This window comes from Pezoporus flaviventris, unplaced genomic scaffold, assembly GCF_033815535.1.
Source record: "Pezoporus flaviventris isolate CSIRO_AGI_PZ_B2104156 unplaced genomic scaffold, CSIRO_AGI_Pfla_v1 ptg000225l, whole genome shotgun sequence".
Classification (NCBI taxonomy): domain Eukaryota; kingdom Metazoa; phylum Chordata; class Aves; order Psittaciformes; family Psittacidae; genus Pezoporus; species Pezoporus flaviventris.
In genome coordinates, this window is record NW_026892773.1 from 536,424 (window position 1) to 553,501 (window position 17,078).

At 51.9% G+C, this 17,078-nt stretch overlaps 6 protein-coding genes across 10 annotated transcripts; 3 read left to right on the forward strand and 3 right to left on the reverse strand.

The window, feature by feature from the left end:
• Window positions 1-1,843: 1,843 nt before the first annotated feature.
• LOC133262882 (claw keratin-like) lies at window positions 1,844-2,361 on the forward strand. Of its 4 annotated transcripts, none has more exons than XM_061442391.1 (2): window positions 1,844-2,159; window positions 2,214-2,361. In XM_061442391.1, exons 1-2 carry the CDS (start codon window positions 1,844-1,846, stop codon window positions 2,312-2,314), a joined length of 417 nt encoding a protein of 138 aa, XP_061298375.1. In that variant the 3' UTR covers window positions 2,315-2,361. The 4 variants fall into 4 exon arrangements, with proteins under 4 accessions (XP_061298375.1, XP_061298376.1, XP_061298374.1 ...); XM_061442392.1 differs by having other exon boundaries at window positions 1,844-2,150; XM_061442390.1 differs by having other exon boundaries at window positions 1,844-2,141; window positions 2,196-2,361.
• Window positions 2,362-4,662: 2,301 nt separating this feature from the next.
• Window positions 4,663-5,106, reverse strand: LOC133262917 (claw keratin-like). The gene has a single exon (XM_061442427.1). The coding sequence runs from the start codon at window positions 5,104-5,106 to the stop codon at window positions 4,663-4,665; it is 444 nt and encodes a 147-aa protein (XP_061298411.1).
• A 1,871-nt stretch (window positions 5,107-6,977) lies between these two features.
• Window positions 6,978-7,457, forward strand: LOC133262918 (claw keratin-like). Its single transcript, XM_061442429.1, has one exon. It carries the CDS (start codon window positions 6,978-6,980, stop codon window positions 7,455-7,457), a length of 480 nt encoding a protein of 159 aa, XP_061298413.1.
• Window positions 7,458-9,791: 2,334 nt separating this feature from the next.
• On the reverse strand, window positions 9,792-10,271 carry LOC133262919 (claw keratin-like). The gene has a single exon (XM_061442430.1). It carries the CDS (start codon window positions 10,269-10,271, stop codon window positions 9,792-9,794), a length of 480 nt encoding a protein of 159 aa, XP_061298414.1.
• Window positions 10,272-12,129: 1,858 nt separating this feature from the next.
• Window positions 12,130-12,591, forward strand: LOC133262920 (claw keratin-like). Its single transcript, XM_061442431.1, has one exon. It carries the CDS (start codon window positions 12,130-12,132, stop codon window positions 12,589-12,591), a length of 462 nt encoding a protein of 153 aa, XP_061298415.1.
• A 2,342-nt stretch (window positions 12,592-14,933) lies between these two features.
• LOC133262874 (claw keratin-like) lies at window positions 14,934-15,377 on the reverse strand. 2 transcript variants are annotated; one of them, XM_061442383.1, is made up of 2 exons: window positions 15,083-15,377; window positions 14,934-15,052 (listed from the first exon to the last, which is right to left on the reverse strand). In XM_061442383.1, the coding sequence occupies exons 1-2, from the start codon at window positions 15,375-15,377 to the stop codon at window positions 14,934-14,936; spliced, it is 414 nt and encodes a 137-aa protein (XP_061298367.1). The 2 variants fall into 2 exon arrangements, with proteins under 2 accessions (XP_061298367.1, XP_061298366.1); XM_061442382.1 differs by having other exon boundaries at window positions 14,934-15,377.
• Window positions 15,378-17,078: the final 1,701 nt, after the last annotated feature.

The window sequence follows — 17,078 nt, forward strand, 5'->3', positions numbered from 1 at the left end:
AAAAGACAGAATTATGGCGCAGTACACAGCCTAAAGCCAAATCCCTCCTCTCTTTTTTGTGCTTTCGATCCTTGCTCCAGGACATTCCCTGTATCATGTCAGGCAGTCAGAGACAGCGCAGAAACCTGAGCTACAGTTGACATGCTGTTGGAAACCCCTTGCACTCCTCCATGCTCTATGAGCCTGAATGCCCCTGAGACTGACATAGGAAAAAGGACCCCACATCAATCACAGATAAGAAAACAGTGACCTCACAAGGGACTTGATTGCATTGGTTGAATTATAGATCTGACCTACAGGTTAAACTTCAAAGCTTTCCCTGTCTCTAAGAGAGCACCATCGCATCCTATCTATTATCATGAAAGGTGTTGGAGAAGACAGCCAAGAAATGTTATCAAAGATACACAGCTGAAGAAGGAAAAAAGGACGTAAGCCTGGGACTTACCTGAAGGATCAGGAGAGTCAAGAGGAAGAAGCTGGATAGGGAGCTCTGAAGCCCTCAGCTCTTTTATACATGTCCCACACTGCCTGGGGCAGTGGCCAGCGTCAGCGACAGAAGCCCAAGCTAAAGAGGAAATCAAGCTGTGAAGCCTCATGAAACAAAGTACGCATCCTCACTGGGGTTCGTAGCGAGCAAACGTGCCCTGGAGAGCAAACAGAGAATGGGAGGGGCAGATCACGACACGCCATGACATGAAAGACAAGGTGACCTCATGGCACCAATAAACCCCGATCGGTCCCTAATCCTCCCACTTTGCTCATGTGTTGGAGTCTTGGGCACCTTGCAGAAGTGCTTTGCAATCCTGGGCACAGCCATCACGCCTGTCATTACCTCTCTTTTACAAGGTGATAAACAGAGGCATGGGAGCTTGGGCAAAGACAGAAGCCTTTCCACATGCTTGGAATGACTTCTGAAGGGGCAAGGCATTCCAGCACCCTTTTGAGGCAACAGTTCAGAGCATCTCTGACCCTTGGCTTCCTCTATGACCTTGCTTTTCAGGGCGTCACTGGGCCTTACCGACCAAGAGGCATGAAATGAGTAGGAGCTGCATTTGATTTGTGGGGGGAGACTCATATGCTGGGAGCTCAGCATTTACGCCCTAGGTGAGCAATGACATCCAGCACCAGGCTCAGGGTGGGAAGGATACATGCACAGAGGCACAGGATGGCAAGAAGGGAACCATGACTCCCCCAGCTTCCTTGGCCACGTGTCTCTGAGTGTGGACCTCCTCGAGCCCTCTCTGCTGGGAACCAATTCCCTGAACTGAACATTGAGCGATAATACAGGAGAGGTTGATGAGCACCCAGAGGGAGCCAGGGTGCACATGGCCATGCTCCCCACAGGCCCAGCCATGCTGGGCACTACAGGCTCCATCAGATGTGGGCAGGCAAAGTGGGGGACTAAAGACAGTCTTGTGCTTATCGGTGTTGCAACGTCAGCTACAACAGCATCTTGTCTATCATGGAATGTGTCATGTCATCTTCCTTCACGCATGTGCATGCCAGGGCACCTTCACGTACCACTGACCCCAGTAAAGAGGGACAAGAGTTACTTATCTAATTATGCGTGTCATGATGCTTATCCTCTGGCGTCCTCGAGTATTTGCGGATTCTGCCCACACCCCATGGCTGATGCCCAGGGCAGTCTGGGAAATGTATAAAAGAGATGAGGGATTCAAAGCCTCTATCCAGATTCCTGCTCTTGTCTCTTTGGATAAATCGGGTAAGTGCAGCTCTTGGGAGACTCTTGCAGATCTCTCCCTGCCTCCCTTGACAGAGTTACTTGCCCTCACTCTTGCCTAATCCCTGGTGCATTTTCCAGGACTCCTTCCCTGCCTGAAAGATGTCCTGCTCCAGCCTGTGCGTACCTTCCTGTGGGGTGGCTGCCCCATGCCCACTGGCTGACACCGTCAATGAGCCCTGTGTGCGTCAGTGCCAGAGCTCCTCAGTGGTGATCCAGCCCCCGGCCTCAGTGGTCACCTTCCCCGGACCCATCCTCAGCTCCTTCCCTCAGCACAGCGTTGTGGGCTCAGCAGGAGTCCCTGCCATTGCTGGGGGTTACGGCGGCAGTTATGGAGGCTATGGTGGATTTGGAGGCTATGGTGGATTTGGAGGCTACGGGGGCTATGGTGGCTATGGAGGCCTTGGTGGCTATGTTGGCTACGGAGGCCTTGGTTTCTATGGGGGCTATGGAGGCTATGGTAGCTGTGGAGGCTACGGCGGCCTTGGAGGCTATGGAGGCTTTGGGGGCTGTGGATATGGAGGCTGGGGCCGCGGTCTCAGGTCCTTTGGTGGTTGGTGTGGCAGCTGGTAAGCCACACCTGGGACCTGACTCAGATGACAGAGGGATCCAGGAAAGCCTCTGGCACATCTCAACATGATGATGCCCAAAAGAAGAACATCTCTTCCGCACTTCTGCCATTCAGAGCTTCGACACATTTTGCCTGTTGGAGCCCAACTCTGCCTTCCTCCTCCTCTGCTTGAGCATCATTTCCAGAGGCATTGACCTCTCAGATCAGTAACCCCCACCACGTGCCGGCTCCAGTGGAAGGGCTGATGCTCTTTGTAGTTCTGTCCACTGCCTGCAGTGGTTGCATTGCCTTGGTTGGCATAATCCACTACTCCCAATTTTATCCCTGCTTCAAACTTCAATAAAAGCTGTGCTGTATCGCAATGTTGAGCGTTTGTTTTTCCTGATCCGTTCTTCTTCTTTCTCTCTTGCCCTAAACCTCTGGCCTTCTTGTGCTGGGCTTCTTCAGTAATCCACAGTAGTGGTTTTGGAGCACTTGGGTGGCTTGCTCAGTCTGATGTGAATGAGGATGACCGTCTCATCTGGGTTCTGTGGAGGATGTCACAGCGAGCTTCCTCTGGTCTTCCTCCAGCATTAAACACAATACATTCCCAGAGCTCTCTTGGAAGACGTGAAAGCACCTTAGGTGTCATGTGGAATGTTTTCAAAATGCTCTGCAAAATTAGTATTGTACAATTGCCTCCCATTGTTGGCTTCCATAATGGTCACATTGGAAGGTCCAGTTAAATGGAGAAAAAGAAATGCAAGTAGAGTGCTGCTGGCACATGCTGGTAATACCTCGTGCCCATTCAGGTATGGGTGCTACTCAGAAAGGCACGCAAATTTTTCCCAAGTGTCTGCTCTGAGCCAGGATTTTCCCCCTATATCCAAGTCAAATGAAGCATAAAGCTTTTTGAGAGGGAGGTTGCAATGCCAACCCCGTCAAGATCCCTCTCTTCCCCAGGTAACTTCCCATAGCGTGATCCTAGCACTGCACTTTGGTCTTGTATACAGGCAGTTCCAGACAAAGGCATCAGGAGGGGCAAATTGTCAGCACGTTGGTCTTTGCTGGGGAGCCCAGGTGAAGACATGTCCTCTGTCCCATATCTGCCTGGATTTTCCTGGACTTTCTCCCAGACACCTTTTATTCGGTGGCTCACGTGGTGTCTCCTGTGTGTCCGCTGAGGGCACTGTGGTGGGAGGGGGTTTGGGGGATCCCATCTCTGCTGCCATATCTGGGTGCTTTTGGAACCATTTGGCAGCTTGGGCTACATTGTGAGCTGGTGTGTGAGGAAAGGCAGGAAAAGGCCAGCAAATCTGTTTCAGGTCACTGGGGGTAGGAATTCGTCCTGCTGCTCCTGGGCCTAGCTGGGACTGCAGACTGGCTGTTGTGGACGCAGGAAATGGACAGTACAAGAATTTGGAGCAACAGTGAGGGGCAGATGGGAACAATAGTGCTCTGAGGAGCATTAGAAGATGGAGGAAACACAATAGGTGAACAGGGTGCCAGGTTGCAGGAATGTGAAGGCAATGGAGACAAGGCATTTGGTTATGATCTGGCAATTGGTGACACTCTTCTTTAGACCTGTATTCTAACAAGTAACTCTGAGGTGGACCTTTACCTTTGTGATGACTTCATTGTTCTGCCAGTCCCTTGAGAGCTGGAGCTGCAGGCAGCTCATGGGAATGGCCAGAGTGGGCAGAGAATGCACTGCTGGTCCCAACAGTTCTTTTTGAGCTGCACAGTGCAGGAGTTTAAGGAGAGCAGAAGCCACAGACAGAAAGAAAGATTAGCTGTGGTCAATGAGCATGAGCAGGGTCTCTGCTCTGGGCTACCCTCCCATAGCAGTAAGTGATTTCTGAGAGAAAGCAGGAGAAAGCCAGACGCCACCCAAAGGCCTCCTTCAAGTGGTCATGGGTGGGAACTGTCTAGGACACTCATGGGAAACCATAATGCCACATGGGATATTGTGCATAGTGTATGGAGGAAGTATCAAATAAAAGCAAAGGCCACCAATGTGATGCAACACAGTTTTTACTGCAGTTTAAGAGGGAAAGGATTTGGGACAAGAGCAGAGCCCCGAGCAAGGTCAGTCCAGCACTGCTGGCAGTGGGCAGTGCTCCAAATGGCATCAACCATGCTGCAGGAGCAGGAACCTAGTGCGGATCTCTGTCATCATGGGGCGAGTCTTAAAAGAATGCTCAAGCAGAGCAGGAGGAAGGCAGAGCTGGGCTCCAACAAGCAACAGGTGTCCAAGCTCTGGATCCCAGAAGTGATGAAAGGACGTTCTTCTTTAGGGTATCGTCAAGTTGGAATGTGCCAGAGACATCCGTGGAGTTCTTTGTTGTCTCAGGCCGGTCCCAGGTGGGGCTTACCAGCTGCCACACCAACCACCAAAGGACCTGAGACCGTGGCCCCAGCCTCCATATCCACAGCCCCCAAAGCCTCCATAGCCACCAAAGCCTCCGTAGCCTCCACAGCTACCATAGCCTCCATAGCCCCAATAGCCACCAAGGCCTCCATAGCCACCAAGGCCTCCATAGCCACCGTAGCCACCATAGCCTCCAAATCCTCCATAGCCTCCATAACTGCCGCCATAGCCCCCGGCAATGGCAGGGACTCCCGCTGAGCCCACAACGCTGTGCTGTGGGAAGGAGCTGAGGATGGGTCCGGGGAAGGTGACCACTGAGGCCGGGGGCTGGATCACCACCGAGGAGCTCTGGCACTGACGCACGCAGGGCTCATTGGTGGTGTCAGCCAGCGGGCACGGGGCGGCCACCCCACAGGAAGGGACGCACAGGCTGGAGCAGGACATTCTTCTCTTCAGGAGGTCAAGCTGCAGGAAAAGACAGAATTATGGTGCAATTAATGGCGTAATGCCAAATCCCTCCTCTCTTTTTTCTGCTTTCGATCCTTGCTCCAGGACATTCCCTGTATCATGTCAGGCAGTCAGAGACAGCGCAGAAACCTGAGCTACAGTTGACATGCTGTTGGAAACCCCTTGCACTCCTCCATGCTCTATGAGCCTGAATGCCCCTGAGACTGACATAGGAAAAAAGACCCCACATCAATCACAGATAAGAAAACAGTGACCTCACAAGGGACTTGATTGCATTGGTTGACTTATAGATCTGACCTACAGGTTAAACTTCAAAGCTTTCCCTGTCTCTAAGAGAGCACCGTCGCATCCTATCTATTATCATGAAAGGTGTTGGAGAAGACAGCCAAGAAATGTTATCAAAGACACACAGCTGAAGAAGGAAAAAAGGACGTAAGCCTGGGACTTACCTGAAGGATCAGGAGAGTCAAGAGGAAGAAGCTGGATAGGGAGCTCTGAAGCCCTCAGCTCTTTTATACATGTCCCACACTGCCTGGGGCAGTGGCCAGCGTCAGCGACAGAAGCCCAAGCTAAAGAGGAAATCAAGCTGTGAAGCCTCATGAAACAAAGTACGCATCCTCACTGGGGTTCGTAGCGAGCAAATGTGCCCTGGAGAGCAAACAGAGAATGGGAGGGGCAGATCACGACACGCCATGACATGAAAGACAAGGTGACCTCATGGCACCAATAAACCCCGATCGGTCCCTAATCCTCCCACTTTGCTCATGTGTTGGAGTCTTGGGCACCTTGCAGAAGTGCTTTGCAATCCTGGGCACAGCCATCACGCCTGTCATTACCTCTCTTTTACAAGGTGATAAACAGAGGCATGGGAGCTTGGGCAAAGACAGAAGCCTTTCCACATGCTTGGAATGACTTCTGAAGGGGCAAGGCATTCCAGCACCCTTTTGAGGCAACAGTTCAGAGCATCTCTGACCCTTGGCTTCCTCTATGACCTTGCTTTTCAGGGCGTCACTGGGCCTTACCGACCAAGAGGCATGAAATGAGTAGGAGCTGCATTTGATTTGTGGGTGGAGACTCATATGCTGGGAGCTCAGCATTTACGCCCTAGGTGAGCAATGACATCCAGCACCAGGCTCAGGGTGGGAAGGATACATGCACAGAGGCACAGGAGGGCAAGAAGGGAACCATGACTCCCCCAGCTTCCTTGGCCACGTGTCTCTGAGTGTGGACCTCCTCAAGCCCTCTCTGCTGGGAACCAATTCCCTGAACTGAACATTGAGCGATAATACAGGAGATGCTGATGAGCACCCAGAGGGAGCCAGGGTGCACATGGCCATGCTCCCCACAGGCCCAGGCATGCTGGGCACTACAGGCTCCATCAGATGTGGGCAGGCAAAGTGGGGGACTAAAGACAGTCTTGTGCTTATCGGTGTTGCAACGTCAGCTACAACAGCATCTTGTCCATCATGGAATGTGTCATGTCATCTTCCTTCACGCATGTGCACGCCAGGGCACCTTCACGTACCACTGACCCCAGTAAAGAGGGACAAGAGTTACTTATCTAATTATGTGTGTCATGATGTTTATCCACTGGCGTCCTCGAGTATTTGCGGATTCTGCCCACACCCCATGGCTGATGCCCCGGGCAGTCTGGGAAATGTATAAAAGAGATGAGGGATTCAAAGCCTCTATCCAGATTCCTGCTCTTGTCTCTTTGGATAAATCGGGTAAGTGCAGCTCTTGGGAGACTCTTGCAGATCTCTCCCTGCCTCCCTTGACAGAGTTTCTTGCCCTCACTCTTGCCTAATTCCTGGTGCATTTTCCAGGACTCCTTGCCTGCCTGAAAGATGTCCTGCTCCAGCCTGTGCGTACCTTCCTGTGGGGTGGCTGCCCCATGCCCACTGGCTGACACCGTCAATGAGCCCTGTGTGCGTCAGTGCCAGAGCTCCTCAGTGGTGATCCAGCCCCCGGCCTCAGTGGTCACCTTCCCCGGACCCATCCTCAGCTCCTTCCCTCAGCACAGCGTTGTGGGCTCAGCGGGAGTCCCTGCCATTGCTGGGGGTTACGGCGGCAGTTATGGAGGCTATGGTGGATTTGGAGGCTATGGTGGATTTGGAGGCTACGGGGGCTATGGTGGCTATGGAGGCCTTGGTGGCTATGGTGGCTATGGAGGCTATGGTAGCTGTGGAGGCTATGGAGGCTTTGGTGGATACAGAGGCTTTGGCGGCTACGGCGGCCTTGGAGGCTATGGAGGCTTTGGGGGCTGTGGATATGGAGGCTGGGGCCGCGGTCTCAGGTCCTTCGGTGGTTGGTGTGGCAGCTGGTAAGCCACACCTGGGACATGCCTCAGATGACAGAGGGATCCAGGAAAGCCACCGGCACATCTCAACATGATGATGCCCAAAAGAAGAACATCTCTTCCGCACTTCTGCCTTTCAGAGCTTTGACACATTTTGCCTGTTGGAGCCCAACTCTGCCTTCCTCCTCCTCTGCTTGAGCATCATTTCCAGAGGCATTGACCTCTCAGATCAGAAACCCCCACCACGAGCCGGCTCCAGTGGAAGGGCTGATGCTCTTTGTGGTTCTGCCCTGTGCCTGCAGTGGTTGCATTGCCTTGGTTGGCATAATCCACTACTCCCAATTTTATCCCTGCTTCAAACTTCAATAAAAGCTGTGTTGTATCGCAATGTTGGGCGTTTGTTTTTCCTGATCCGTTCTTCTTCTTTCTCTCTTGCTCTAAACCTCTGGCTTTCTTGTGCTGGGCTTCTTCAGTAATCCATAGTAGTGGTTTTGGAGCACTTGGGTGGCTTGCTCAGTCTGATGTGAATGAGGATGACCGTCTCATCTGGGTTCTGTGGAGGATGTCACAGCAGGCTTCCTCTGGTCTTCCTCCAGCAATAAACACAATACATTCCCAGAGCTCTCTTGGAAGACGTGAAAGCACCTTAGGTGTCATGTGGAATGTTTTCAAAATGCTCTGCAAAATTAGTATTGTACAATTGCCTCCCATTGTTGACTTCCATAATGGTCACATTGGAAGGTCCAGTTAAATGGAGAAAAAGAAATGCAAGTAGAATGCTGCTGTCACATGCTGGTAATATCTCCTGCCCAGTCAGGTATGGGTGCTACTCAGAAAGGCACGCAAAAGTCTTCCCAAGTGTCTGCTCTGAGCCAGGATTTTCCCCCTATATCCAAGTCAAATGAAGCATAAAGCTTTTTGAGAGGGAGGTTGCAATGCCAACCCCGTCAAGATCCTTCTCTTCCCCAGGTAACTTCCCATAGCGTGATCCTAGCACTGCACTTTGGTCTTGTATACAGGCAGTTCCAGACAAAGGCATCAGGAGGGGCAAATTGTCAGCACGTTGGTCTTTGCTGGGGAGCCCAGGTGAAGACATGTCCTCTGTCCCATATCTGCCTGGATTTTCCTGGACTTTCTCCCAGACACCTTTTATTCGGTGGCTCACGTGGTGTCTCCTGTGTGTCCGCTGAGGGCACTGTGGTGGGAGGGGGTTTGGGGGATCCCATCTCTGCTGCCATATCTGGGTGCTTTTGGAACCATTTGGCAGCTTGGGCTACATTGTGAGCTGGTGTGTGAGGAAAGGCAGGAAAAGGCCAGCAAATCTGTTTCAGGTCACTGGGGGTAGGAATTCATCCTGTTGCTCCTGGGCCTAGCTGGGACTGCAGACTGGCTGTGGTGGACGCAGGAAATGGACAGTACAAGAATTTGGAGCAACAGTGAGGGGCAGATGGGAACAATAGTGCTCTGAGGAGCATTAGAAGATGGAGGAAACACAATAGGTGAACAGGGTGCCAGGTTGCAGGAATGTGAAGGCAATGGAGACAAGGCATTTGGTTATGATCTGGCAATTGGTGACACTCTTCTTTAGACCTGTATTCTAACAAGTAACTCTGAGGTGGACCTTTACCTTTGTGATGACTTCATTGTTCTGCCAGTCCCTTGAGAGCTGGAGCTGCAGGCAGCTCATGGGAATGGCCAGAGTGGGCAGAAAATTCACTGTTGGTCCCAACAGTACTTTTTGAGCTGCACAGTGCAGGAGTTTAAGGAGAGCAGAAGCCACAGACAGAAAGAAAGATTAGCTGTGGTCAATGAGCATGAACAGGGTCTCTGCTCTGGGCTACCCTCCCATAGCAGTAAGTGATTTCTGAGAGAAAGCAGGAGAAAGCCAGACACCACCCAAAGGCCTCCTTCAAGTGGTCATGGGTGGGAACTGTCTAGGACACTCATGGGAAACCATAATGCCACATGGGATATTGCTCATTGTGCATGGAGGAAGAATCAAATAAAACCAAAGGCCACCAATGTGATGCAACGCAGCTTTTATTGCAGTTTAAGAGGGAAAGGAGTTGGGACAAGAGCAGAGCCCCGAGCAAGGTCAGTCCAGCACTGCTGGCAGTGGGCAGTGCTCCAAATGGCATCAACCATGCTGCAGCAGCAGGAACCTAATGTGGGTCTCTGTCATCATGGGGTAACGAGTCTTGAAAGGAGGAAGGCAGAGCTGGGCTCCAACAAGCAACAGGTGTCCAAGCTCTGGATCCCAGAAGTGATGAAAGGACGTTCTTCTTTAGGGTATCGTCAAGTTGGAATGTGCCATAGACTTCCCTGGAGTTCTTTGTTGTCTCAGGCCGGTCCCAGGTGGGGCTTACCAGCTGCCACACCAACCACCGAAGGACCTGAGACCGCGGCCCCAGCCTCCATATCCACAGCCCCCAAAGCCTCCATAGCCACCAAAGCCTCCGTAGCCACCGAAGCCTCCGTAGCCGCCAAAGCCTCCGTAGCCTCCACAGCTACCATAGCCTCCAAAGCCCAAATAGCCACCAAGGCCTCCATAGCCACCAAGGCCTCCATAGCCACCGTAGCCACCATAGCCTCCAAATCCTCCATAGCCTCCATAACTGCCGCCATAGCCCCCGGCAATGGCAGGGATTCCCGCTGAGCCCACAACGCTGTGCTGTGGGAAGGAGCTGAGGATGGGTCCGGGGAAGGTGACCACTGAAGCTGGGGGCTGGATCACCACCGAGGAGCTCTGGCACTGACGCATGCAGGGCTCATTGGTGGTGTCAGCCAGCGGGCACGGGGCGGCCACCCCACAGGAAGGGACGCACAGGCTGGAGCAGGACATTCTTCTGTTCAGGAGGTCAAGCTGCAGGAAAAGACAGAATTATGGCGCAGTACATGGCCTAATGCCAAATCCCTCCTCTCTTTTTTGTGCTTTCGATCCTTGCTCCAGGACATTCCCTGTATCATGTCAGGCAGTCAGAGACAGCGCAGAAACCTGAGCTACAGTTGACATGCTGTTGGAAACCCCTTGCACTCCTCCATGCTCTATGAGCCTGAATGCCCCTGAGACTGACATAGGAAAAAAGACCCCACATCAATCACAGATAAGAAAACAGTGACCTCACAAGGGACTTGATTGCATTGGTTGACTTATAGATCTGACCTACAGGTTAAACTTCAAAGCTTTCCCTGTCTCTAAGAGAGCACCGTCGCATCCTATCTATTATCATGAAAGGTGATGGAGAAGACAGCCAAGAAATGTTATCAAAGATACACAGCTGAAGAAGGAAAAAAGGACGTAAGCCTGGGACTTACCTGAAGGATCAGGAGAGTCAAGAGGAAGAAGCTGGATAGGGAGCTCTGAAGCCCTCAGCTCTTTTATACATGTCCCACACTGCCTGGGGCAGTGGCCAGCATCAGCGACAGAAGCCCAAGCTAAAGAGGAAATCAAGCTGTGAAGCCTCATGAAACAAAGTACGCATCCTCACTGGGGATCGTAGCGAGCAAACGTGCCCTGGAGAGCAAACAGAGAATGGGAGGGGCAGATCACGACACGCCCTGACATGAAAGACAAGGTGACCTCATGGCACCAATAAACCCCGATCGGTCCCTAATCCTCCCACTTTGCTCATGTGTTGGAGTCTTGGGCACCTTGCAGAAGTGCTTTGCCGTCCTGGGCACCGCCATCACGCCTGTCATTACCTCTCTTTTACAAGGTGATAAACAGAGGCATGGGAGCTTGGGCAAAGACAGAAGCCTTTCCACATGCTTGGAATGACTTCTGAAGGGGCAAGGCATTCCAGCACCCTTTTGAGGCAACAGTTCAGAGCATCTCTAACCCTCGGCTTCCTCTATGACCTTGCTTTTCAGGGCGTCACTGGGCCTTACCGACCAAGAGGCATGAAATGAGTAGGAGCTGCATTTGATTTGTGGGTGGAGACTCATATGCTGGGAGCTCAACATTTACGTCCTATGTGAGCAATGACATCCAGCAGCTGGCTCTTGGGTGGGAAGGATACATGCACAGAGGCACAGGATGGCAAGAAGGGAACCATGACTCCCCCAGCTTCCTTGGCCACGTGTCTCTGAGTGTGGACGTCCTCAAGCCCTCTCTGCTGGGAACAAATTCCCTCAACTGAACGTTAAGGGCTAATACAGGAGAGGTTGATGAGCACCCAGAGGGAGCCAGGGTGCACATGGCCATGCTCCCCACAGGCCCAGCCATGCTGGGCTCTACAGGCTCCATCAGATGCGGGCAGGCAAAGTGGGGGACTAAAGACAGTCTTGTGCAACGTCAGCTACAACAGCATCTTGTCTATCATGGAATGTGTCAAGCCATATTCATTTACCCATATGTACTCCAGGGCACCTTCGCATACCACTGACCCCAGTAAAGAGGGACAAGAGTTACTTATCTAATTATGTGTGTCATGATGCTTATCCCCTGGCTTCCATGAGTATTTGCGGATTCTGCCCACACCCCATGGCTGATGCCCCGGGCAGTCTGGGAAATGTATAAAAGAGATGAGGGATTCAAAGCCTCTATCCAGATTCCTGCTCTTGACTCTCCTGATCAATCAGGTAAGTGCAGCCCTGGGAGCCTCTTGCAGATCTCTCCCTGCCTCCCTTGACAGAGTTTCTTGCCCTCACCCTTGCCTAATCCCTGGTGCATTTTCCAGGACTCCGTACCTGCCTGAAAGATGTCCTGCTCCAGCCTGTGCGTCCCTTCCTGTGGGGTTGCTGCCCCGTGCCCGCTGGCTGACACCATCAATGAGCCCTGTGTGCGTCAGTGCCAGAGCTCCTCAGTGGTGATCCAGCCCCCAGCCTCTGTGGTCACCTTCCCTGGACCCATCCTCAGCTCTTTCCCTCAGCACAGCGTTGTGGGCTCAGCGGGAGTCCCTGCCATTGCTGGGGGTTACGGTGGCAGTTATGGAGGCTATGGTGGATTTGGAGGCTATGGTGGCTACGGTGGCTATGGAGGCCTTGGTGGCTATGGAGGCCTTGGTGGCTATTGGGGCTATGGAGGCTATGGTGGCTGTGGAGGCTACGGAGGCTTTGGCGGCTACGGAGGCTTTGGTGGCTATGGAGGTTTTGGGGGCTGTGGATATGGATGCTGGGGCCCCGGTCTCAGGTCCTTTGGTGGTTGGTGTGGCAGCTGGTAAGCCACACCTGGGACACGCCTCAGATGACAGAGAGATCCAGGAAAGCCTCTGGCACATCTCAACATGATGATGCCCAAAAGAAGAACATCTCTTCCGCACTTCTGCCATTCAGAGCTTTGACACCTTTTGCCTGTTGGAGCCCAACTCTGCCTTCCTCCTCCTCTGCTTGAGCATCATTTCCAGAGTCATTGACCTCTCAGATCAGAAACCCCCACCACGTGCCTGCTCCAGTGGAAGGGCTGGTGTTCTTTGTAGTTCTGCCCACTGCCTGCAGTGGTTGCATTGCCTTGGTTGGCATAATCCAATTCTCCCAATTTTATCCCTGCTTCAAACTTCAATAAAAGCTGTGTTGTATCGCAATGTTGGGCATTTGTTTTTCCTGATCCGTTCTTCTTCTTTCTCTCTTGCCCTAAACCTCTGGCCTTCTTGTGCTGGGCTTCTTCAGTAATCCATAGTAGTGGTTTTGGAGCACTTGGGTGGCTTGCTCAGTCTGATGTGAATGAGGATGACCGTCTCATCTGGGTTCTGTGGAGGATGTCACAGCGAGCTTCCTCTGGTCTTCCTCCAGCAATAAACACAATACATTCCCAGAGCTCTCTTGGAAGACGTGAAAGCACCTTAGGTGTCATGTGGAATGTTTTCAAAATGCTCTGCAAAATGAGTATTGTACAATTGCCTCCCATTGCTGGCTTCCATAATGGTCACATTGGAAGGTCCAGTTAAATATTGAGAAAAAACATGCAAGTAGAGTGCTGCTGCCGCATTCTGCCCATGTTCCCATGCCCAGTCAGGTATGGGTACTACTCAGAAATGCACACAAAAGTCTTCCCAAATGTCTTCACTGAGCCAGGATTTTCTCTCTGTATCCAAGTCAAATGAAGCATAACGCTTTTTGAGAGGGAGGTTGCAATGCCAACCCCGTCAAGATCCCTCTCTTCCCCAGGTAACTTCCCATAGCGTGATCCTAGCGCTGCACTTTGGTCTTGTATACAGGCAGTTCTAGGCAAAGGTATCAGGAGGGGCAAATTGACAGCACGTTGGTCATTGCTGGGGAGCGCAGGTAAATACATGTGCTCTGTGCCATATCTGCCTGGATTTACCTGCACTTTCTCTCAGACATCTTTTATGTGGTGTCTCACGTGGTGTCTCCTGTGTGTCCGCTGAAGGCACTGTGGTGGGAGGGGGTTTGGGTGGTCCCATCTCTGCTGCCATATCGGGGTGATTTTGGAACCATTTGGCTGTACATGATACATTGTGAGCTGGTATGTGAGGAAGGGCAGGAAAAGGCCAGCAAGGTCTTTTTTGGATCACTGGCTGTAGGAAACCCTCCTGTTCTTCCAGGGAACTTCTGGGTCTGCAGTGTGAGGTGGGTAACATGGCTGGGAAGACATTCTGAAGTAGCAGTGAGGGGCAGATTGGGCCAAAAGTGCTCCAAGGAGCTTTAGAAGATGGGGGAAACACAATAGGTGAACATGGTGCCAGGTTGCAGGAACATGGAGGCAATGGAGGCAAGGCATTTGGGGAGGATCTGGCAATTGGTGACACTCTTCTTTAGACCTGTATTCTCACAAGTGACTCTGAGCTGGACTTTCACCTTTGAGATGGCTCCATTGTCTTACCAATCGCATGACAGCTGGAGGTGCAGGCAGCTCATGGCAATGGCCAGAGTGGGCAGAAAATACACCGCTGGTCCCAACAGCTCTTTTTGAGTTGCACAGTGCAAGAGCTTAAGGAGAGCAGAAGCTACGGAGGGAAAGAAAGATTAGCTGTGGTCAATAAGCATGAGCAGGGTCCTTGCTCTGGGCAACCCTCCCATAGTAACAAATGATTTCTGAGAGAAAGCAGGAGAAAGCCAGACACCACCCAAAGGTCTCCTTCAAAAGGTTATGGGTGGGAACTGTCTAGGACACTCATGGGAAACCATAATGCCACATGGGATATTGTGCATGGAGGAAGAATCAAATAAAACCAAAGGCCACCAATGTGATGCAACTCAGCTTTTATTGAAGTTTAAGTAGGGAAAGGTGTAGGGAGAAGAGCAGAGCCCCAAGCAAGATAAGTCCCGCACTGCTGGCAGTGGGCAGTGCTCCATAGGGCATCAACCATGCTGCAGGAGCAGGAACCTAGTGTGCGTCTCTGTCATCGCGCGATGATGAGTCTTGTAGAGATGCTCAAGCAGAGCAGGAGGAAGGCAGAGCTGGGCTCCAACAAGCAAGAGGCATCCAACCTCTAGATCCCAGCAGTGATGGAATGAATGTTCTTCCTTTCGGCATCGTCATGTTGGCATATGCCATAGGCTTTTCTGAAGCTCTCTATTGTCAGAGGCCAGACACCGGTGGGGTTTAGCAGCTGCCACACCAACCACCGAAGGACCTGAGGCCTCGGCCCCAGCCTCCATATCCACAGCCCCCAAAGCCTCCGTAGCCACCAAAGCCTCCATAGCCGCCAAAGCCTCCGTAGCCTCCACAGCTACCATAGCCTCCATAGCCACCATAGCCACCAAGGCCTCCATAGCCCCCGTAGCCACCATAGCCTCCAAATCCACCATAGCCTCCATAACTTCCGCCGTAGCCCCCAGCAATGGCAGGGACTCCCGCTGAGCCCACAACGCTGTGCTGAGGGAAGGAGCTGAGGATGGGTCCGGGGAAGGTGACCACTGAGGCCGGGGGCTGGATCACCACTGTGGAGCTCTGGCACTGACGCACGCAGGGCTCATTGGTGGTGTCAGCCACTGGGCATGGGGCGGCCACCCCACAGGAAGGTACACAAAGGCTGGAGCAGGACATTCTTGTCTTTGGAAGGTCAAGCTGCAGGAGAAGACAGAGTTATGGTGCAGTACATGGCCTGATGACAAATCCATCCTCACTCTATTCTACTTGGAACGTCTGCTCCAGGATGTTCCCTGGATCATCTCAGGCAGACAGAGCACAACCTGTTCCACATTTGACATGCTGCTGTAAACCCCTTGCACTCCTCTATGCTCTATGAGCCTGAATACCCCTTGGGAAAAAGACCCAACATCAAACACAGATAAGGTATCAATGACCTCACAAGTCACTTGAGTGCATTTGTATACTTATAGATCTCACATGGAAGAATAAAATTCAAGTTCTTTCCTTTCTCTAAAAGAGCACCATCACATCCTATCTATATTTATGAAAGCTGATGGAGATGACAGCAAAGAGATGTTGACAAGGACACACAGCTAAAGAAGAAAAGAAGAACATAAGAACATAAGTCTAGGACTTACCACAGTGATCAGGCGAGTCAAGTGGAAGAAGCTGGATAGGGAGCTGTGATGCCCGCAGCTCTTTTATACATGTCCCACACTGCCTGGAGCAGTTGCCAGCATCAGTGACAGAAGCCTCAGCTAATAATGAAGTCAAGGGCTGAAGCCTCATGAAACAAAGAACGCATCCTCACTGGGGACAGAAGCATGCAAACCTGCCCTGAGAGCAAACAGGGAATGGGTGGAACTGACCATGACACGCCATGACATGAAAGACAAGGCGATGCTGTAGCTGACCTCATGGCACCTTAAACCCCGATCGGCTCCTAATCCTCCCGCTTTGCTTATGTGCTGGAGTCTTGGGCACCTTGCAGAAGTGCTTTGCAATCCTGGGCACAGCACGCACGCCTGTCATTACCTCTCTTTTACAAGGTGGTAAACAGAGGCACGGGGAGCTTGGGCAAAGACAGAAGCCATTCCACATGCTTAGAATGACTTCTGAAGGCCCAAGACATTCCAGGACCCTTTTGGGGTAACAGTTCAGAAGCATCCCTAAACGTGGGCCATCTCTATGACCTTGCTTATCAGGTTGTGGCTGTGTCTTATCAACTAAGATCCATGCAAAGAGTAGAAGCTGCATTAGATGTGTCGGGGAGGAGACCTAAATGCTGGGATCTCAACATTTTCTTGTTAGGGAAGCACTGAGATCCAGCAGCAGGGTCATAGGTGAGAAGGAGAAATGAACAGAGGCGCAGGAGGGCAGGAAAGGAGAAAGGACTCCCCCAGCTTCCTTGGCCGCGTGTTTGTGAGCGCGGACCTTCTCGAGCCCTCTCTGGAAAGACTCAGCTCCTTAACTGGACATTGGGGGCTGCTACAGGAGAGGCTGATGAGGACCTACAATGAGCCAGTGGGCACATGGTCATGCTCCTGACAGGCACAGGCATGCTGGGCACTGCTGAATCTCTCAGCAATGGGAAGACAAAGGGGGGGTTAATGACAGACCTGTGTTTGTGAGTGATGCAAGGTCAGCGACAGAAGAACCTTGTCTATCATGGAATGTGCTGTGCCATATCCCATCGCCCATATGCACTCCAGGGCACAGTCGCATACCACTGACCCCAATAAAGAGGGACCAGAGTTACTTATGTAATTATGTGTGTCATGAAGTTTATCCACTGTCTTCCATGAGTATTTGTGGGTATCATTCACACCCCATGGCTGTTGACCCAGCAGTCTGGGATAAGTATAAAAGAGCTGA